This window comes from Gnatocerus cornutus, chromosome 2 (assembly GCF_029298725.1).
Source record: "Gnatocerus cornutus isolate USDA-ARS CGAHR chromosome 2, icGnaCorn1.1, whole genome shotgun sequence".
NCBI classification, from domain to species: Eukaryota; Metazoa; Arthropoda; class Insecta; order Coleoptera; family Tenebrionidae; genus Gnatocerus; species Gnatocerus cornutus.
Window position 1 is genome coordinate 8,978,697 of NC_142234.1, and position 19,516 is coordinate 8,998,212.

Genomic DNA, 19,516 nt, shown 5'->3' on the forward strand with positions numbered 1-19,516 from the left:
TTAAACAAAATTTCCCAAATCTTTAGTTTTTATTCCTTAAGAACAGTCAATTCCTACAAGCGACAATTGTCTAAAGCTACATTCACACTGACAAAATTAGTACCACCGTTAACCTTACCTAATTTCCTTTCTGATTAAAAAAATCTGTTAAATTTGTACTAATTTTAGCACTGTGAAGTAAATTTATTACGTATAATTCCTAAAAACTAATTGTAACACTTAAGCTTATGGTAAATTGCTCAGTCGATTCCAAACAGCCTTAAACATCGATTAACGATTAACAATAGCGGGTAACCTCTAATTGGCACACAAATCTTTGGTGGCGCTTACGTTATAAACAAAGAAATGTGACGAGTCGCCACTGAGCTTGTCATGATTATGCCTTATTAAACTCACTTTTACTTCCACGTGACTACTACAGACTTCTGTAGTTCTACGTCGAGATTTTCAATCAGTAAATACTGCAAAAATACATCGTTAATAAATTCAAACGTTTACATGAAACAAAAACAGTAAAATTTTTGGCAAGCGAAGCGAAAACTCACCTTATGTATAGTGTCATATCTAAAAGCTTGAGCAATGTTGTTGACGAGCACCTCAGAAACAGGATCATTCAAACCAACAACAGTCACTGCTCCCAAATTCGGCGGGCTTTCGTTATTACTCCAAAACAAATTCTCACTCCTTATCACTCCTTTCTCCATCGAAAAATTAATCAAACTGTACTGATTTTCTTCATAAGAATCTGAAAACAACTATCAAATTTGGACTTTAGAGAGCCACTTTTCGTACTGAGCGAATCCCCATCGTCCCAATAAAATTCTCCATATCCGTTCATTTCTTCGTCAGCTGCCGCTAAAATCTCGAGCTTGTTAAGTCTGGAACTTGTTGTCGTCTGCTTAGGTGCTTGCTGGGGGAAAATGCAACCCCCTCGTATCAACAAAGGTATAGTATCTAACGGTGCCGAAAGATTGACTTTTTCTCCTTGACTCACAATTGGAGACTTGGTGTAAAAATCGTACCAAACCCCTCTAGGTAAATACGGCGTGACCGTAGTAGTATTGTCTTCCAAAACCGGAATGATCATTAAACCAGAGCCCCATAAAAACTGCGTGTCAATATCATACGTTTCAGTATCGTTCGGGAATTCGAAAAACAGCGGTCTTGAAACAGTATCTCCGCGAACGTGGGCTGTCCAAAATAGAGTGTATAAGTATGGAAGCAATTGGTAACGAATGGAAAGGGCTTTGCGGGCAGATATTGTAACTTCGGGGCCCATAGCGACCGGGTCCTGGTCCTAGGACAAAATGGGTAAGTACCATAAACGATCTAATTTATGTACTTACAATTCCATCATCAGTGTTATGGTTTCTAGAAAATGGGTAGAAAGCGCCCAATTGGGTCCAACGGTTGCAGAGAGCTCTGGTTGTGTTACCATTGAAGCCGCAGATGTCGGCCCCCATGAGGGGGATTCCGAATAAACTAAAACTCAATAATTCTGCGAGGATTAGAGCAACAATTATGATAGAAAAATACGTACGTGGTATGGTGTAACGCATATCTAACCAATCGGAGACCACGTCACCACTCCAGTGACCAGCATAATGACCATGGCCTGAAAAGGTTGAGCGAGAAATGACCATGGGGCGCTTACCCCTAATTTCGGACATGGCGCTACGGCAAAAAAATTACACTCGCGATTTCTTCTTAATTTCTTACTTACAAACTCGTGACTATTGCTTCTGTAAATCCGAATAAATTATGAACGTCGTAGTGGGAGCCAGCGTAGTGCTTCGCCGACATGCACATCGTTTTGTAATTAAGGACACCACCGTCAATACTGGGCACATACGGCGGACTTTCTAAATTCGATTTAGGACAGCCTGTAACGGCGCCTGAGAGAAAATTCGATGGTTCGTTCATATCAATCCATGCTCCATCGAACGGTACCAGATCATGCAGAGACTTCAACATAAGAGTCCAGTAATCCACGGTGGTAGGATGGGTGAAATCAGGCCATACCGTGGTACCACTATTCCAAACCTAACACAACCTATTGGAAAACTAGTCGACTTCTTGGACATTACTCACTTTGCCAATGAATATCTGCCCAGTGGAATTCTTCACGAAAATATCCATTTTCACCCCTTCTTCATACGGTAAGTAAGTTCCTGGTGCCTCACTGCCGCTGATTCCTGGGTCAACCAAAGGAATATAGTGCATTCCCCGGGAATGTAGTTCTTTAACAAAACCGGGAAGACCTTTGAAATTGACGGGATCAACAGTAAAGTCGTTGCTGTTTTTCATGTAATCTAAGTCGTTCCATTGGGTGTCCTACAAACCTCACCATTAAAAGGTTGAAAATATAAAAATATCCACGTACCAATGGGATTCCAGCGTCGATGTTTCGTTGCATCACCAGTCTGGTCCGGTTAAGAGTTTTATAACCAAAACGGCATAAGTGGAAGCCCAACCCCCAATACGGCGGCATGAATGGCCTCCCAACCAGGTCCGTGTACTGGCTAATAACGTCACTTGGAGAAGGACCCAGGAAGAAGTAGAAGTCTAAAACACCACCGATGGGACGAAACGTAACTGCAGGCGTGGGTTGGAAGATCACATCTGCAAATATTGAAATCTAGAAACTAAACCATGCAATTTACCTCATACCCATAGCGTTGGAATTTTGAAGGTAAAATCCATGGCTGCTGGTGGAGTTTTCCATGATAAGATAAAAAGGATGACTTCCGTACATATTTCTCTGGAAATCAAAATTTATGAAGCGCTATGTGTACTTGTGAATGCTTACATCAAATGATGGTATTGAGTCGTGGTTGAATAAGGTAAACCTAGACCACTGGGTTGATAGCAAAAGTCTATTCCGGTGTTCCCCTATGCCGTAAATGTAGGACGATGGTAGTTTTCCCGTTAATTGCAAAAACTGGTTGGAGAAAATAAAGTTGGGCAAATCCAAAGCGTCAAAACTAAAATTTCAATGGTAAAAAACAATAACTTATAAAAAAAACTACTAACATGACAACGTTGTCCGATTTTCGTATTACTCTAAACCCACTCTTTGTTGAGTCAATGTAAAACAAATACGTCAGATTCGTGGCTGCTTTGTCCACCACGGGGACTTCGGGGTATGGGGGCTCAAACCTATTTCTCAAAGGATCTATAATCTTTAAGACACATTAAACTTGGTACTAAAGGAACTGATCTCATACCTTAATGTGCAGCCTGGTCTCTGTTTCAAACCTAGCACTCAACTTTATGACCTCTACATCGTCGGGATACGCAGTCGAGAAATTTCTCCTCAAAAACGCATCTAAACCATACGCTGTTTCCGTAACGTTTATATAATTGTAGGTCGGGTAGTTTGAAGGGAAAAAGCAGTATGGGACAGATATATCAACTTTGGTTTTTGGCTTTTTCTTTGCAGGGATCCAGCAACATCCTCGCGCCTCACAACTTTGCTGATTTGCTCCATTTTCAGGGAAACAATCAAACCGGTCATTTTCTTCCAGAATCTTGCACTTTCCATAGTCGGGCTTTGGTGGAGGAGGTAAAGCTTTAGAAGGAACTTTAATTTGATCAGGTTTTTGGACGTAATGGCCCTACAAATATTGTTATACCTCTTATCAACAATACTTTTATACATTACTTGTTCAGGTAAGGTATGATGCTCACACCGTTCTTGTGCATAAATAATTCCAAAACAGTGCAACAAATATATTAAAGGAAGGACGAAAAACACAGCCAGTAGCGTTATAACCAGCAACACCGCTGGGATACTTGACCGGGTGTACTTCTTTGATTCATTATTTTGTCTTGAAAAGCGGACGTATGCTTCGCCCTTTAAATGGTAACTAAGTTGAAAGGTAAAGTCAGTTTTAACTTACACTGCGCTGCTTCTTTAGAGGAGAACCTTTGAAATCACCGTCCAAAGACGATTCTTTTGTGACGGAGTGTTTCGGCTGGGGGGCTTCGTTACAAAAGGCTTCAAATGACACGGATTCAGTTCTAGACAGGTGACGATTACGCCGGGCTCTAAACGCTTGCAGTAAATAGCGAATTCTTGTCATGTCGATTAGCGGAAAGTAAAAGCAAATTATTTGCAGTTAAATCTTCACATCCTGTGATAAGAGAGACGAAGAACAATAGTGTCGCGGTCAAAAGTGTTTATCGCTGAAGTTTTAACGGAAACTTATTGTTGATATCATTGTTTGTTTTGACGTTTATCACATAACCTCACAACCTCTAGATGACATTTAGCAATTTCCACTGGACTTCTGCATGAGCGAAAAATTTCAAATCTAAAGAAAAACAAAAGTACCAACTCAAAAAATATATTTATTTAAAAAACACCATACATTATAAAGATTTTACTTAAAATTACAATAAAAACGATCGAACCCACACTTTTTATTCTTCTCTGGATTCGCAAACGGCCACAAGTTCTAAAAATCAAATATAAAACTCAATCTAAAAGGTTGAATTTCTTACTTTTGACGATTTGGTTGAGGGACTCCACGGCCGGAGAATTCGGCAATTCGCTGACGAAATCTTTGCCTTCATCGCAAAACCGTGCAATCATAGGATCAAGGGGCAAAGTCCCCAAAAATGGAACTCCCAACTCCTCACACATTTTCTTAGCCCCTCCTGTTGTTGCTGGGAATATTTCTGACAACCTCTAAAAACTCGAATTTCGTATAAAGCCTTCAACTCGCGTTTACACAAACCTTGCAGCAGGGGCACACAAAAATGGACATGTTCTCCACTACTCCCAAAATCCGTATATTAACTTTCTTGCAAAAATCGATCTCTTTTCTGACATCTAGCAAAGCGACTTCTTGAGGGGTCGTTACGATCACCGCCCCTGTTAAACCAGCTTGGGATAAGTAAGTGGAGGCCGACAAGTGCTCGTCTGAGGTTCCTGGTGGGGTATCCATTAAAAGGTAGTCTAAATTTCCCCAGTCAACTTCGCTAAGGAATTGTCTGATCATTCCATTCTTTTTGGGCCCTCGCCAAATAACAGCATCATCAGGGGATGAAAGGAGAAAACCGATGGACATGACTGATAAGTTGTCATCGACGTACTATTAAAAATTAGCGTAAAAGTGAATTTTACGGAAGTTAAAGAACCTACAACAGGCGACCATCCTGAGCCAGATTGATGAACTTGTTCGTTGAGAACTCCAAGGACACGGGGTTGCGAAGGACCGCAGATGTCTATGTCAAGGACGGCAACCTATAGAAAATGTCTCTTAGATTCAAGCATGTGGACAAAACATATTTAAACGCAGATTTTTAATATTTCTTTGACTAGGATTTAGGCAAAAATTAAAGAATTATATCAGTTATCATTTCAGACTTATGGATGAAAACAATACGTTCAAGGCGTTTTAATGAGCAAAGGTTAATTGATGTTATCAAGGGAACTCTATAAACAATACAAAGTACACATGATACGTATTTCGTCGTTTGTTAAACCAGACGATTAACAATAAAAATAGAATAAATTAATGCCATCTAATCCTGTTTTTTTCCTTTGCACTTTTAAACATAAATAATTGAAACGTGGAATTTTTACATCGCGATTCTTGTTATGGTTCTATAAATAAAGCCAATGACACCATTCACCCTAACCCACCCCTTCACATAACTAGGGCACAGAGCAACGTACAGCCTGGCACAAGACGTTCAACTTTGCCCTGTGTCAAAGATAAATCTGTTAGTCTCAACTCGTCGTCCCTAAAACCTAGACAAAGCCTTAAAACAGGAAATTCAAAAAAAAACAATGACAATGAATTAAACAAAAACTAAAAATTTTAAATTTCGTAACAATAATGATATTCGGTGGCCCTGAATCACGAAGAAGTCGATACAATAGAGTAAGTGGACGCCAAGTAAACAATTGCACAATAGGCACATGACTTCAATAATAATTTTTATCACTAAAATTTTGTAATGCTTACATTTCGTTCTTTATCATCTGCCGCAAGACCTCTGCTAAGCATGGCCGTCACTGTGCTTTTCCCTACGCCCCCTTTCCCTGAAAGGACAAGAATCTTGTTTCGGACGTTCTCCAAACGTTCCTTGACGAGTTGAATTCCGGGGTCTGGAGCTTTGGGTCCGGAGGCACATATTTGTTGGTTGGGGCAACCAGCACAAGCGGAGGCTTTGCCTGCATCGGCGCTTTCGGTACCGGGGCAATCTTAAGAGAAAAAAATGTCATACCGAAATTAGCAAAAAAATTAATAAGACTTACGCTCAGGGGCATTGGTGGGCTTTTCTATAGAACTGGACATTTTTTATTATTACAAAATCATAAACTTTACCATTATATGATACGAGAGCAAGTGTAAAATTTTGACGTTGACGTTTATTTTTATTTGATTTCAGAACAGGGCGCCAACACAACAAGTCAATGCAAAAATCCCTGCATTCGAAGATGATTTTTAAATTTCAGTTAAATAAGAAGTCAAACACAAAATTTATAAGATCGAAAGTTTTTGTAAACCACCTTTGTGGAGTCTACCCGTCCTTGTATTTGAATAAAAGCCAAATTTAGATTTAAAAAATTGAATTTTACTACTGATGCGCCACCTACACAAAATCAAGATTAACTTTCCCAAAACAAAAATTGAAAACAGATTATTAACAAGCATTTAAAATGCAATTTGTTTAAATCTGCCCCATGTTTGCCTAACACAATTAAAAATAAAATAATAAAAATTTGAAAAGAGTTTTTATTCAGTCGTTTTCTTCTACCAACCTAACCGCGACACACTAACCACCCCACATTTTTCAATTCAAATGTTTTGTTTGACACTCCAAATTTTTTTTCTTTTGAATTTGAGCCTAAAACGTGGTAATGTCGATCAAAACGGATACAGTTTTATATTCTGTGAGTTAGGTTTTCCACAAATAAACTTCAATAACATATGTTTTGCAGCAACTCCAACCATGGAGTTCTGTGGCCGCAGATCCATGCATGGAGCAAGTTGCTGGTCCCCCAGTACCAGTACGCATCGGTCAGTACTACCAAACTCCGAGGCCTCATCCGTGGCGTCCCACTTTGGGCTATGAGAATGTAGAAGTTACTCCCTTGTACGAGCCCCCTTTTTATTCTCTTTTCTAATGGTGTTTTCTAGACCCAGTCAACCTGTGACTAATGCAATAATCGATCCGTGTTACACTCCTTATGGAATGGCCACTGAGCCCCTTAAATTTCCAAACCTGGTAACAGGTTTTGAACGGAACCCCGCCCATGCCGCTAGGGCTGCACTATACACTCGTTACACACCCATAGAATGGACCCACAACAACTTACGCAACTACAACGACTCTGATACGAATCGCAACTATTCTGAACGACTCAGAGGCGAGTTTATTCGAGTTATGAGGTGTGTATAAAAAAGGGTCTTTAACTTCTACACGTTCTTTTCAAGAGAAACGGATGAGAAAACAGCGCAAGGACAACGAGAAGTCGGACGTCGACTCGGAGAAAGAATTACGGATTTAACGTTCTGGCGCAACGAAGCCCGAACTGAACTCGAGCGACTTCTTACAGAAACGGATCTGCTCCAAGAAGCGCGACGCTCACTTGAAAAATCAATTTCGGACATCGAAGGTCCTCTTCATATAGCCCAGGAATGTCTCTACCAACGTGAAAACCGCCATGGCATCGACCTAGTGCATGACAACCCCGAACAAACCCTTCTCCGAGAAGTCGAAATTTATAGAAACTCCCAAGAAAAGCTCAAGTGTCTTTATGGTAAAGTCAAAGACCAACTTAGGAACAACAGAGCCGCACAACACGAGCTTGAAACCGATGTTAGGAGCAAGGAAGGCGCTCTAGGCATTGACAACATGTGCCACCAACTCAACAACTTCTCCAAAGGAATCAACTATTATGGAGGCATAGAAAAATATGATCCCACGTAGATATCACCAACTTTATTTGTAGCAAAATCAATGTTAGTTTTCAGGGTTTCTACAGTGACAAGTTGGGCTGAAAACAGTAACAGAATTGTTCAAAGGTCGCAGTCAGAGCGTGGAAAATCAGCTCAGTTACGATCTGACACTGAGAATTTAATAAATACTGTGGCGACTCAAGTATGGGACGCCTGGAGCAACACGAATAACGCGTTAGCTCGAAGGGCCGCAGAAACTCTGGAGACCAAGAGCAAGCTACAAATGCATTTACACAAAGTCCAACAGGAAATTTTTGATGTTGAGAAAAATATTGAACTGCTGAAAAAAGGGATTATGGATAAGACTAACCCCATGAAAGTAGCTCACACCCGATTGGAAGCTAGGACTCATCGGAAACAAGTGGAGCTGTGTCGAGACACCGCGCAAGAGAGGTATGTGACCGAATATTTTCCCGACACTCCCAAGTGATTAAAATTCCAACATTCATTCTATTTCTAGACTCGTCAAAGAAGTGGTGGACATTCAGGACAGCATTGAATATCTCCACAGAAAACTTCAAGAGGCGGAAGCCCAACACCAGCAGCTTCTGAAAACTAGATCAAACCTTGAATCTGACTTACATAACAAAGTTAATTCCTTATTCATTGACAGAGAAAAATGCATGGGAATGAGAAGGTCATTTCCTATCACTGCCACTATCAAATACTAAAAATCTCTCTCAAATAAATCATGCACTAGCCAACATTTATTTACAACTCTTACTTAACAAATGAAGGAACAGGTAATTTCATTCCTTCTTTGGCCTCAAAAAACGTATACGACAACGTTATTTCATTTATATACTCCATGAGGGGGTCATCAACAAATTCCGGGTCAATATAAAAGAACACAGGCATATCAACCTAGAAAATCAAGATTACAGTTTATCAACACCGCCAGTCTCATACCTCTTCCCTAGGATCCAACTGTTGCTCCTCAAAGCAAAAACACTGAATTTTATTAAAATATTGTCCAGCTTCAAAAGGCACAACATTGTATGTACTTATTCCTATCACAGGTTTATCAGTGGGGTTCGTTGCAGTGTAAAACGCAAGCGCTGTCTCCCCAGGGTACACAGTAATTTCTGTTTGTTGAGGGTGGAAATTCCACCTCATACTAGCTGCGGTATCCGCATTAAACTTGATTTTAATAGGACGGTGTTTCACTACTGACATTGTCTCTACTTTTTCCGCGTCGTGACCGGCTTGAGTAGTGCCTCCATAACTATAAGCTTGGCAAAAGAGACGATATAAAGGAACAGCGGCGTAACTAAGACCTGCAGTAACTACCCCGGCCGCGGTTACATAGTAGAGTGTTGATCTAACGCGAGTTCTGTGGCTGTCGGTGTTTTTCGCGTTTTGAGACAAATGGGGACTGTTGTGAAAAAATCGAAATTTAGGGTAAAAAGTCCTCGACGGTGTTGCACTGCGAAGAAGGTTTACAAATTTGACTAGATGGAAGGGAAACATTGTCCACTTTTTCTTAAATTCTCATTTAAACACGAACATGACAACTCACATAACCACACTTTATTAAATTTACGTTTATAATGAATTCCTGACAGACACCTCCAACTTGGAAAATAAAAACATGCACAGTTCGCTCAGTATTTCGGATAGGCGAATGTATTTAAAGAAATTTTACACAGGCACAAACTTTTTGAGGTTAATTTTATAACCTACATTTGAGCTACCAGTGACTTTTGCAGCAAGTTCTGGTAACTTTTAGTGATATTTTTTATTTCCGATTACAACTAACCTGAAAAACAACAGAAAACTTTAAAGAATCCTTACTTTTGCGTTATTTAAAGTAACAAAAAAGTGTATCTCCCGTGAAGTAAGTAATTATCTTATTTTTTGATGATTACATGATAATTGTTATATTTCAGTCATGATTTTGAGGTTATCCCAATTTCGTCTTGTCTCCGTGCTATCCCAGCGGTTCTACTCTGCCAAGTTCCCAGATCATCGAATCGTTTTAACCGATGATGCCAGCACCTTTGTGGCCTGGCATCCAAAACATGACTACCCTTATGAATGCACAAAGCCTATACCTGAAGTATCAGTACAAGACACATCTGTTTTAAAAACGCAACTCACACCTGAACTCCTTGAAATCTTCAACAAGAAAACAGAAGAACAAGCAAGACAAGAACTGATGAATCTGACCCATACAACTAAACACCGATGGTTCCCTCGTGCGCGCGATAAACGTGCCAAAAATACACCCATGGACAGAGAATACTTGTAATTTTTCGAATTTATTCACTAATTGTACAAAATTGTAATAAATTAGTTCGTAAGAGCTACTAGAGCATTGACAACATTTCCGTGGTACTCTCGTAAAGTTCTTTCTGCTAGAGTTCTTGAAATCTCCATCTCGCGAACAATGAGATCGACGTCTTCTTTTTTAATTGACACTTTTAGTAGTTCTTTTTCGCGGGCTTGCTTCTCGAGGGCTTCTTTGTTTCGGCGGTCACCAATTGCCGAAATAGCACCAGCGACGTTTTGTGTGGAGATTTCCTTCTCTTCAGCGTAGTCTGTTACTTTTTCTAAGTCGGCAGCACCGCTGTCGTATTTGGCGGTTTTCTTTTGGGATTTTTCAGGGAGCTCTTCACTGCTACCATTTACTGTTTCTTCGTCTGCCATAATGTTAATATTTGAAAATAGCGAGAAGTTTTGGACAAGCAACGGAAAAATTAGGTTATGTCGACAAGCAATGACGTCGTGTTATCACACCGTTGCAAACATTCAGCAAACAAAGTAACCAGAAATTTGAAATTGTGACATCAAACAATTTAAAAAAGGTTTAAATGTTACTTTATTAACATAAAGTGATATTATTTACACTGCATAACATTGAATAGTAAAAGAATGTAAGCTACTTTATATCTACAGACACGAAATGTTTAGATGTTGCCAGGAAAAGTGCCTGCTTCTCTTTGGTCATCCCATTTCTCAACCCATGCGTTGGGGCAAATGGAGTGGAACACTTTTTTGAAGTAATCGCAAGGCTTGTAGTCGGTACCTCTAATTCTCTGGCAACGATGGTAGTCCAAATAGCTTTGATAGCAATACCGGGTTTGATTGGTGTTGGGAAAACGAGGATCAAAAGGTGCTGTCTTCAAATCTTCCACTTTGAGAGCCGCCGGCATGGTGTCTGGAAACAAAAAGAGTCTCGTCGATATTTTAAAAAATGAAAGTTATTTTACTTGAATTTGTTTTGGTAATGTCATTATCAAAGGTTTCATGATTTTTTGCGTGTGATTATTACCTAAGAGTAGATTAGCGTCCATATGAAACACTGTGAATTTTTGAACTTAAGTCTAGATAAACTAAATAGTAACAATAAAAAATTGTCTATTTAACGAGTAGCCTCGTTTTGGAATCATCATCACAACACGCTTCTTTGTATCGCTTCACTTCCTTCATGTATAGTGTCCACGCATCTTGGGCATCAGCCTCTTCCTGACTCGCGGATTTATTCTTCTGTACCATTCCCGTTTTTAGCACTTTGCCTCCTCTCCTTTTTCCGAACGCTGGAGGAGGAACTTTGGTCTCTGGAGCCGCCGCTTCGGCTTCCTTTTTTTTTAGCTCCTCCTCCTGCATCTTTTTAAACATCTCCATAAACGACCCATCATTTTTAAATTGGTTTTCATTGGAAACGTCTTCTTCTTCCTCTTCCACTTCTTCTTCAACTTTAATTTTGTCTTCCACCTCAGGTTCAAGCTTTATGTGGGAATGATCGCGCGATCGTGAACGTTTTCGACTTCTGGACCTCCTCCTTCTCCTATGCGATTTGGAGCGAGACCTGGATTTGGAGTGGGATCTGGAATGCCGGCTGCGTTTGTGCCTGCGACTGCGAGAGCGGCTCCTGGAGGAGCTGTAGCGGCGTCGGCGGTGCTTGTGCCGCCCCCGCGACCTCGAGCGATGGCGGCGGTGACGCGACCTTGATCGCGACCGCCGCCGGTGTTCCAACTTACGCTCATACTTAATATATTCGGAACTCTTTAAAAACGGATCGATTCGGTCTATGGCCCGCTCGGGGCTCTCCTGTTTGACCGAGCTGTTGGACAGGTCCTCGTCCGTGCCTGGGGGCGGCGGATTGCACCACATTCCCGCCGACGACGGATTCATGACTATTGCTGTGACCTACAAGAGAACTTGCAGGTATAGTTAATGCAGCGAGGCGACATTCATTCAATCTTCAAAACTGTCAGGAGATGATGGAATTATTTTGTACCTACAGCGGTACGGAACGAACTTTTGGGCATTTTAGCGGTCGGTTTGGGCCCCCAACCATCTAAGCGGCGATTAAGTGTTAGGTAATCAATGGACAACACGACGTTGTCCCGGGCGAGGACTGTGAATTAATTCCACAACGCCTCTGGGCAAAAAATACCACGAATGTGCCCACGATAACATTTCTACTTAAAACTAACTAATTCCTACGCTATTATACCTGATTTTTGCTAGACTTTTGAGGAGATTTTTCCAACACAACAATGGCTTCCACTTCGTCTATTACCGATTTTCCGCAGCGTTAACAGCGACGCCACAGAAACAGATGGTTTTCAAAACCAGTAGATGGGTCGGTAAAACAGTATTCTAACCAACCTACGTAAGTTTATATCTATGCAACCAATAATACACATAAAGAAAAACCGCCGAAAAATAAAATTTAAGAATAATAAGAGCAATTATTATTGCTTGCTTGATAGCGACAAATTTACCAAATATTAGAGTCCAAATTAAATATAAAACACAATATACATTCAAAAAATTCAAAAATACAAAATGCAGATCGTAATTCTGTGTAAACACGATCACCACATTCCACCTGTCTAATTTAATTACAAACTTGCGTATTTACAGCTTTCCAACAACTATGAGCCGTGATATTTTTTATTTAATTGGAGCGACAATTTTTCAGCAGCCGACTCATGTTTAGGTGTCAGAGATGAATGGCTCAACGATTTATATTTCCAGGATTCTCTTCGTTACACTTAATGATATTCAAAAAATTGTAAAAAGTTCGAAAACCACGTATGAAATAGTATATTAAGTATTAAGAACAGTAAGGACACTTTCCGGATCGAAGATAATTGTTTGGAGGAGGAGCGAAGCGACGACTACAATTATTGTCTGAGATCGGTATAGTTCTTTAACGTTCGTGATGCTTATAATATTTTTTGCACGATAGACAAATTTCGATTATTTTTAAAAAACTAAAAATGTTACAAATAATTGACATTAATTCTTCTTCGATAACTCTAAAGTCAAAATTTCGGTATAAGAATGTATATAAATTCTTTTTTTATATTGACTATTTTTAAATTTTTACTTACCATTTTGTTCATCTTGGTAACCAGTAAACTCAACTTATTGTTCTAGCAGCTAAGTAAAATTGTTCTGGAAGCTAATTTTTAATTCAAAATTGTCAAATCAGTTTCGTTGCAGTCTAAGAAATGAAATTAATGTAAGTTATAAAATTTGAATCATAGTAAATTTACACTTAACTCAAATTTAGCAGCTCCTGTAATGCTATGCGCTACATGAATTTTAAGTGTTTTGAAATGTCCCGTATAATATTCATTTTTGTGGTGAATTTTATAGAAGCCAATAAAATTAATTTTATCCAATTTCTAAAACTATCAATAAAGAGCATATTGCTTTGAATATTTTAACAATAGCATGGAAGTTTCTACAGGAACATTAGTGAGACAAATATCAACACACACAGTTCAGAAAAATATTTCTACATTGTTTCTTAAAAATAATGTTTCAAACTCGACGTAGGTGGTCGCATAAATGACAAGTTGGAGGTTGGCATTACATTGAGCATATTTCTATTTTGAGAATGCTGTTAATATATTTAATTTAAAAAGAATGATGGGAGAATATTAATTACAAAATCCCAAATTTATTAAATTTGTGGTTGTCAGCAGGTTGTCCAAGCGATATTTGTTGGTTGTTTCTTTGCATATCGAGTCTACTGAAATTTTGGGGAGACAAAATCTAAAAACTTTTATTTTTGTTTACTTGATGTGTTATGTCTCAAAATATTTTCACCTAATTGTTTTCACGATAACGGCTATTTCAGTTCAATAGAATAGTGACACTGACTAATTATGTTTAGAGCTTTTACTATCTACATAAATATGCGCGCACAATTTACAGTCAAAAAAAGAAAAACAGTTGTAAAGTACTTAATTGAGAAATGGGAGTGAACTTCATTAGTTAAAATGTTATACAAAACTTTTAGGTTCACTTTCGAACTTCTTTTAATTACACCGTATGACTAAAAATGGGTTTCAGAAATGAAAGATGCATTCTCTCCTCTCCTGCAAACATAGGTTTGCCTCGTGCCCAACACATTCCCTATTTTTATTTTTGCAACAGTATTTCTCAGTTATGACAGGATGAGTGATTTTTCGCCCAGATGTTTCGCACCTTTCCACATTTCCTTCACTTTATGTACCTTCAAACCACAATCTCATTTCCATGGGTGCGCTCAAAATGGACAAACATCCATAATCAGGTTATTTGCGGTCATTTCGTCGTGGGTACTTCCTCTACATCGATGTGCGATTATTCTCTACTTAACACCTACTCTCTATTTTTAGTATCGTCCTTTGAGATGGATTACGCAAACCCATAAAAACATGAATTATTGTTACAAATGGGTGCCAACTAAATATAACTTGGCCACATCCAAATTAATTTCGCACGATTGTAAATCTTTTGCGTTGGAGAGCCGTCAACGTGGCACGCACCGATCACCCTTAAATAATTAGGTGGATTACTAGATCAAGTGATTTATGTCGCCATCTTGAACGCCATGTTGAAACAGCTATTTTTAACAAATGCGAGTACGTGTTGTAAGTGAAAACAGTACTTTTATTTGGCGATTATATGGAGATTGAACGTGATTTCGTGCTGTTGCTGAGAAAGAAGAAAATTTGGCTCTTTTTGGACACACTCCAGAGTCAGGCCAAATTGACTGCCAACTCGTTCGAATTATAGTCGCGAGTTAACATATTTTGATAAGATGATGCCTACAAGAAGCGAGTTATGAGCGACCTTATTCTTTTCGCTTTGAAGTTTTCACTTTAAACTTAAAATTGCTTGAAATAATAAGCAGCAAGTGAAATTTATTACTTAACTCTGCTAGACGACCAAAGTATCACAACTTCCACCTTTAGTGTCACTTTTAAAAAACAATAAATCATTTCTTAATCTTTTTACACATGTTTAGATTGCAGCACCGCTTGGGAATTCATAAAACAGAGCCAATAATAAAATAAGTGATTTACAGTGAATTCGAAAAAATACCGCTGTCATCGTTTTAAAAATTTATGAAATTATCTTTCGGTATTTAGTTGAATAAACAACCGCTTAAAAATTGGACAATACTTCAAAATATGAAGAGGTTTCAGTAGCAACTCGTCCACAATTTATAGGTTTTGGGGGATTTTATAACACGCAACTTCCTGGAGCAATAATAATAAAAAATTAATAAAATTCTGATGTGTTTATTTTTGCAGAAAATAACTGTGGGCATGAGTGCAATTTAAAAGATTAAATTTCACAGAGACAGATTTCCACATGAAAAATTTACTCGGGGAACATAAAATGTAGAAAACAGAATCTGTACTAACTACTTCTTGGATAATAAAATTTGAGACTGCACTCACACGACTAAAATTTGATTGTCTTTTCGGAGTAAGTCAAAAGCGCTAATAAATTTAAATGCAGTAAGTTAGCCACCTATAAATCTAAATATAATGAACCGTATAATAAGTCAGAAATAACTATAAGTACATCTTTTGTAACATGTCACTTTACAGCTGCTATTACATATTATAGATCAAACGCGAAATTTCTTCAAAATCATTTTCATTCTTAACTTTCAATTATAAAATTCGGTCAAGATTAACACAGTTTATCATTTTTTATAATTTCTTTGGGCAATTTTAGAACACCTGTATACGAATAAGATTAAAGATATAAGCATACTCGTGCGACAAATTTTTAAATCTAGAGATAACAAATCCAAACTCACAGATTCTTCAGTGCTGCGACTCTGGATTTTCTTGGATTTTCTATTCTTGAAAAAAATGTGTAAATTCTTCTAAAAGAGGGTATTTTATTTTATTTTTATTCTTCAAAGCTCGCAAATTTTGCAAGAATATAACCTTGTCACGTAGTAAAAAGCAACGGAAAACAGGACAAATTTTAAACTGAAAAACCACAAGGCTGTCCAACTCTTGTCTTTATTAAAAAAAAAACCCACATTTGAATTAATTTAATTTTATTTAATAAAACAGTCCATTTAACAAGTTATCCTGTCACCATCACCATCGCCGCCACCGATTATTCACCCCCGTCCCTTTTTCCGCCATCAATTTTTCAGCGTCGTGTAACCTGAAACCATGACACGTCCTGAAAATTCCCTCGACATGGATTGATTTCTCATCGGTGTCAAATTCTCACATCCTAAAATTTTCCAGCCATCGACTAGATAACCTACAAAACAAACTTATTAGTTACAAACGGCGTTGTTAAAAATTGTTTATTTAGCTCGGAAGATTCCTTTCGGCCGCCGTTTCCTGAAAGTGAGCACAAACACATGGCGAGCGGCATTACAGAAAATTCTAAAATAACGACCAACCAGATCGCACGGAAACACGGATTTTAGGACTACCGACGGAAATAAAAATAATATGACGTGTTATAAATGATTGCGGCCAATTAAATTCTGTATGTTAGTTGTAATATTTTACAAGTTATGTGTAAACTATGGTCGAAACGAAATCAAACAGAGCGGGCTAAAATTAACTGAAATGGAAACATATGGCGAGAAGTGGAGGAAGTGGGAGACGAGTTTTGGAAGAAAATTTTAGAGGAAATTTGATGCTAACTATAAGAAAGAAACTAAAATTATTGGGGTTGAATTATAGTTATAACTTCTTATCCCTCGCAGTTGAGGTCAACTCGTGCACTAGCCTCATCCTCTCTGCTGGCGACTTTAATACAGCGGCAGCAAAGCGGAAAAAGACACGTTCACAAGTGTGTCTCCGTGAAAATGTATGCAGACATAATTTTCTATTGTTGCGTAATTCTACCATAATTCATCCGCTGTTTTTTTCCCACCGTTAACCGTCTTGTTTTGTCGACGTCCTTCGGATAAATAGATTTTCTACTTAACGAAGAATTGTTGGTTAAAGCTGGTTAAGAGCTTAGACGAGCTTTTCCGGGCCCCATGTCGCTTCTAACGTCCTTTATTCGCAGTTGTAGTAAAGTGCTTTCCATCATCACAGAAAAATCCAGGCTAATTTTCACCTTCGAACGGAGGGGCTTTACGGCATGTTTAAAGTGTGGTACTTGAGGAATAGAGTAATGGCGGTTTTATAGCTGTTCGATGTCAATATGGACATGAGTAGTGAGAGTGGCGTACGGGAAATGTCAGTAGTATGGTATAAAATGTTACTTCTGAACAAGGGTATCTGGTGTGTAAAAAAAATAAAAAATAATAAATTTTATGCAATCGAAGATCAAAAAATTAAGCAAAAATCCCAAAAATACCTAAACAACACCCTAAAATTCTTCAAAAACGAGTGATTTTTTTACTCCTCAAAATGGCTCTACTTCTAGAATTATTGGATACATTTGGCAAACGAAAAAATCGTTTAAAATATGTACATCCAATTTTCTCATAACCCCTCTAAAAAACTTCCAAATACCTTGTTTTAAAGCACCCCAAAATACCGTTTATTTTCTAGATCAGAACATTTGGCGCATGCAAAAATGAGTAAAAAATTGCCTAGAAAAGTCTACCAATGTTCTAAAATATATATGTAGGTACTTTAGTTTTTAAGCACCCCAAAATTACCTCAAGATAAACCATATACACCACCACAAATTGGACATACAAAACAATACATAGTTTAAAATTATCAATAAGGACACACAATCTGTTTTCAAACACTCCAAAATTGGTTTTATTTCTATACCTTGCCAATTGATACATATATAAAATAGAAAAAAAAGCCAAACCAAGGCGGTGCATCCACCATAAAGAATGTATACACTATAATAATCAAATCACTGGCTTCTTTGAATCTGCAATGGAATCAGTGGCGTAACTATAGCGTTTGAGGCCCGTGGCAAATCCATCGGATGGGGCTCTTTCTCTATCGATTTTTAAGAAGCCCTCTTTGACCAGGGGTCCTTCCAGCTCGGGGCCCGTGGCATTTTGCCGTCTTGCCACCATATTGTTACGCCACTGAATGGAATACACGTAAGAAAGTACATAAAAACTGATTTGCTAGACGGAATGTGATAAGAACTGCAATATCTGTTGGTTTTATTACCTATTAAACACAATTAAGACCAATTTAGAAATTAATTGATAACAGTACTGGTATCAGCTTTAGTTTGTACTTTAGGAGTACAGAAATTTTGTTTAGTTTAGATCAGTATCGTTCACTAAATAATTCGCAAACACTTCTAAGTTAGTATTAAAACATAGACCACCAAAGATGTTTGTTTTTATATACATACGTTTACATATAAAGATAATAATAAATAATAATAAATTAATTTTTAAATATACGTAATATACAGTATGTCCCCGGATTGAGTTCACAAGAAGAAAAAAAACGTTATTTTTCATTTTACAAAAAAATTACAAAGGAATAATATTTTTTGCTTAATTCAAAACAAATAAATCTTTAATTAAAACTTTAATATTATCAGGCTTTGTTCTTGAAATCGATAAAAACAAAAAATAACAAAGAACTTTTTTTATTTAATTTTAACAAATTTTAACTATTCGATTAACCCACCACCTCTTTCAGCACATAATTCAATTCTAACTTGTAATTCTTTAAGACTGTATTGAATTTTCTCAATTATTGTTATTAATGCAACTGCATTTCTTATCAGATTTTTAATACTTATATACTTTTATACACATTATTGAAATTTTCCCTTAATCTTTAACACACTATTTAATATTTTGAATCCACAGCCTGCTTATACAGGGTCCGGCAACACTTGTGTCCACCCCCAAAATCGTCTTAAATTTTAAAGAGAAAATTTTGAAAATTTGCATACGCTGACAGTTGACAAAGCTCTAGAAGCTGACGTAAAAATTTGTTTTTTATCACTGATAGTTTTGGCGTCGCGACGCCTTAAAAATGTAATTGTTAGGTAATTGTGAGGGTTTGTGATATCAACCCCTAATTTAATTTTTTTTTCAATATAAATATGTTAAAAATATCTGAGTTATTATTTTAGATTCAATGCAAATTGGTTTCAAAATTTGAGGAAAAAATGCTGTTTTATCAAGTTAGTTTCCAAGTTTATTATGTCAAAATTGGGAACTACGTTTACACCCATCTGTCAACATCTTGTGTCACAAATGATATCTATTCTTTGGCTCGCTTTAGATTGTAACAAAAGTCTTACTTGGTGAAATTGTCACTTTGTCGATGTTAATTAACGATTTCTGGTGTCCATAAAGTGCAACA

General features: G+C 37.7%; 8 protein-coding genes across 9 annotated transcripts; 2 read left to right on the forward strand and 6 right to left on the reverse strand.

Moving 5' to 3' along the window:
- Positions 1-10: 10 nt before the first annotated feature.
- Positions 11-4,271, reverse strand: LOC148178718 (lysosomal alpha-glucosidase-like). The gene is made up of 14 exons (XM_088030475.1): positions 3,903-4,271; positions 3,665-3,856; positions 3,228-3,617; positions 3,034-3,182; positions 2,810-2,984; positions 2,671-2,761; positions 2,384-2,622; positions 2,092-2,334; positions 1,724-2,043; positions 1,541-1,674; positions 1,347-1,498; positions 793-1,297; positions 546-745; positions 11-461 (listed from the first exon to the last, which is right to left on the reverse strand). Exons 1-14 carry the CDS (start codon positions 4,083-4,085, stop codon positions 399-401), a joined length of 3,036 nt encoding a protein of 1,011 aa, XP_087886601.1. The 5' UTR covers positions 4,086-4,271; the 3' UTR covers positions 11-398.
- A 62-nt stretch (positions 4,272-4,333) lies between these two features.
- On the reverse strand, positions 4,334-6,414 carry Nubp1 (NUBP iron-sulfur cluster assembly factor 1). The gene is made up of 6 exons (XM_088030524.1): positions 6,272-6,414; positions 5,979-6,217; positions 5,150-5,251; positions 4,743-5,099; positions 4,507-4,693; positions 4,334-4,460 (listed from the first exon to the last, which is right to left on the reverse strand). Exons 1-6 carry the CDS (start codon positions 6,309-6,311, stop codon positions 4,426-4,428), a joined length of 960 nt encoding a protein of 319 aa, XP_087886650.1. The 5' UTR covers positions 6,312-6,414; the 3' UTR covers positions 4,334-4,425.
- Positions 6,415-6,851: 437 nt separating this feature from the next.
- On the forward strand, positions 6,852-8,650 carry LOC148178720 (tektin-3-like). The gene is made up of 6 exons (XM_088030506.1): positions 6,852-6,910; positions 6,959-7,113; positions 7,158-7,409; positions 7,455-7,946; positions 7,995-8,372; positions 8,440-8,650. Exons 1-6 carry the CDS (start codon positions 6,878-6,880, stop codon positions 8,648-8,650), a joined length of 1,521 nt encoding a protein of 506 aa, XP_087886632.1. The 5' UTR covers positions 6,852-6,877.
- A 14-nt stretch (positions 8,651-8,664) lies between these two features.
- On the reverse strand, positions 8,665-9,707 carry Cox11 (Cytochrome c oxidase copper chaperone COX11). Its single transcript, XM_088030530.1, has 2 exons — positions 8,889-9,707; positions 8,665-8,843 (listed from the first exon to the last, which is right to left on the reverse strand). Exons 1-2 carry the CDS (start codon positions 9,447-9,449, stop codon positions 8,700-8,702), a joined length of 705 nt encoding a protein of 234 aa, XP_087886656.1. The 5' UTR covers positions 9,450-9,707; the 3' UTR covers positions 8,665-8,699.
- On the forward strand, positions 9,693-10,305 carry mRpL42 (mitochondrial ribosomal protein L42). Its single transcript, XM_088030546.1, has 2 exons — positions 9,693-9,816; positions 9,869-10,305. Exon 2 carries the CDS (start codon positions 9,871-9,873, stop codon positions 10,228-10,230), a length of 360 nt encoding a protein of 119 aa, XP_087886672.1. The 5' UTR covers positions 9,693-9,816; positions 9,869-9,870; the 3' UTR covers positions 10,231-10,305.
- Positions 10,213-10,732, reverse strand: LOC148178723 (huntingtin-interacting protein K). The gene has a single exon (XM_088030547.1). It carries the CDS (start codon positions 10,626-10,628, stop codon positions 10,272-10,274), a length of 357 nt encoding a protein of 118 aa, XP_087886673.1. The 5' UTR covers positions 10,629-10,732; the 3' UTR covers positions 10,213-10,271.
- Positions 10,733-10,782: 50 nt separating this feature from the next.
- COX6B (Cytochrome c oxidase subunit 6B) lies at positions 10,783-12,559 on the reverse strand. 2 transcript variants are annotated; one of them, XM_088030550.1, is made up of 2 exons: positions 12,442-12,559; positions 10,783-11,139 (listed from the first exon to the last, which is right to left on the reverse strand). In XM_088030550.1, exon 2 carries the CDS (start codon positions 11,132-11,134, stop codon positions 10,889-10,891), a length of 246 nt encoding a protein of 81 aa, XP_087886676.1. In that variant the 5' UTR covers positions 11,135-11,139; positions 12,442-12,559; the 3' UTR covers positions 10,783-10,888. The 2 variants fall into 2 exon arrangements, with proteins under 2 accessions (XP_087886676.1, XP_087886675.1); XM_088030549.1 differs by lacking the exon at positions 12,442-12,559 and adding an exon at positions 11,254-11,346.
- Positions 11,340-12,435, reverse strand: LOC148178725 (uncharacterized). Its single transcript, XM_088030529.1, has one exon. The coding sequence runs from the start codon at positions 12,114-12,116 to the stop codon at positions 11,340-11,342; it is 777 nt and encodes a 258-aa protein (XP_087886655.1). The 5' UTR covers positions 12,117-12,435.
- Positions 12,560-19,516: the final 6,957 nt, after the last annotated feature.

Excerpts from the sequence above, each read along its gene's own strand:
- LOC148178725 (XM_088030529.1), bottom strand. The coding sequence starts at position 12,116 with ATGAATCCGTCGTCGGCGGGAATGTGGTGCAATCCGCCGCCCCCAGGC.
- LOC148178720 (XM_088030506.1), top strand. The coding sequence starts at position 6,878 with ATGTCGATCAAAACGGATACAGTTTTATATTCT. Across the intron at positions 6,911-6,958 it reads CGGATACAGTTTTATATTCT|CAACTCCAACCATGGAGTTC; the intron begins GTGAGTTAGGTT and ends TATGTTTTGCAG. Across the intron at positions 7,947-7,994 it reads ATAGAAAAATATGATCCCAC|GGTTTCTACAGTGACAAGTT; the intron begins GTAGATATCACC and ends GTTAGTTTTCAG.
- Cox11 (XM_088030530.1), bottom strand. The coding sequence starts at position 9,449 with ATGTTTCCCTTCCATCTAGTCAAATTTGTAAACCTTCTTCGCAGTGCA. Across the intron at positions 8,844-8,888 it reads AGTTGGATCCTAGGGAAGAG|GTTGATATGCCTGTGTTCTT; the intron begins GTATGAGACTGG and ends TTGATTTTCTAG.
- mRpL42 (XM_088030546.1), top strand. The coding sequence starts at position 9,871 with ATGATTTTGAGGTTATCCCAATTTCGTCTTGTCTCCGTGCTATCCCAG.
- COX6B (XM_088030549.1), bottom strand. The coding sequence starts at position 11,275 with ATGGACGCTAATCTACTCTTAG. Across the intron at positions 11,140-11,253 it reads GGACGCTAATCTACTCTTAG|ACACCATGCCGGCGGCTCTC; the intron begins GTAATAATCACA and ends TTTTGTTTCCAG.
- LOC148178723 (XM_088030547.1), bottom strand. The coding sequence starts at position 10,628 with ATGGCAGACGAAGAAACAGTAAATGGTAGCAGTGAAGAGCTCCCTGAA.
- LOC148178718 (XM_088030475.1), bottom strand. The coding sequence starts at position 4,085 with ATGACAAGAATTCGCTATTTACTGCAAGCGTTTAGAGCCCGGCGTAAT. Across the intron at positions 3,183-3,227 it reads AGACCAGGCTGCACATTAAG|ATTATAGATCCTTTGAGAAA; the intron begins GTATGAGATCAG and ends TGTGTCTTAAAG. Across the intron at positions 2,762-2,809 it reads ACTCAATACCATCATTTGAT|AGAAATATGTACGGAAGTCA; the intron begins GTAAGCATTCAC and ends TTTGATTTCCAG.
- Nubp1 (XM_088030524.1), bottom strand. The coding sequence starts at position 6,311 with ATGTCCAGTTCTATAGAAAAGCCCACCAATGCCCCTGAGC. Across the intron at positions 6,218-6,271 it reads GCCCACCAATGCCCCTGAGC|ATTGCCCCGGTACCGAAAGC; the intron begins GTAAGTCTTATT and ends TTTTCTCTTAAG. Across the intron at positions 4,694-4,742 it reads TTGTGTGCCCCTGCTGCAAG|AGGTTGTCAGAAATATTCCC; the intron begins GTTTGTGTAAAC and ends TCGAGTTTTTAG.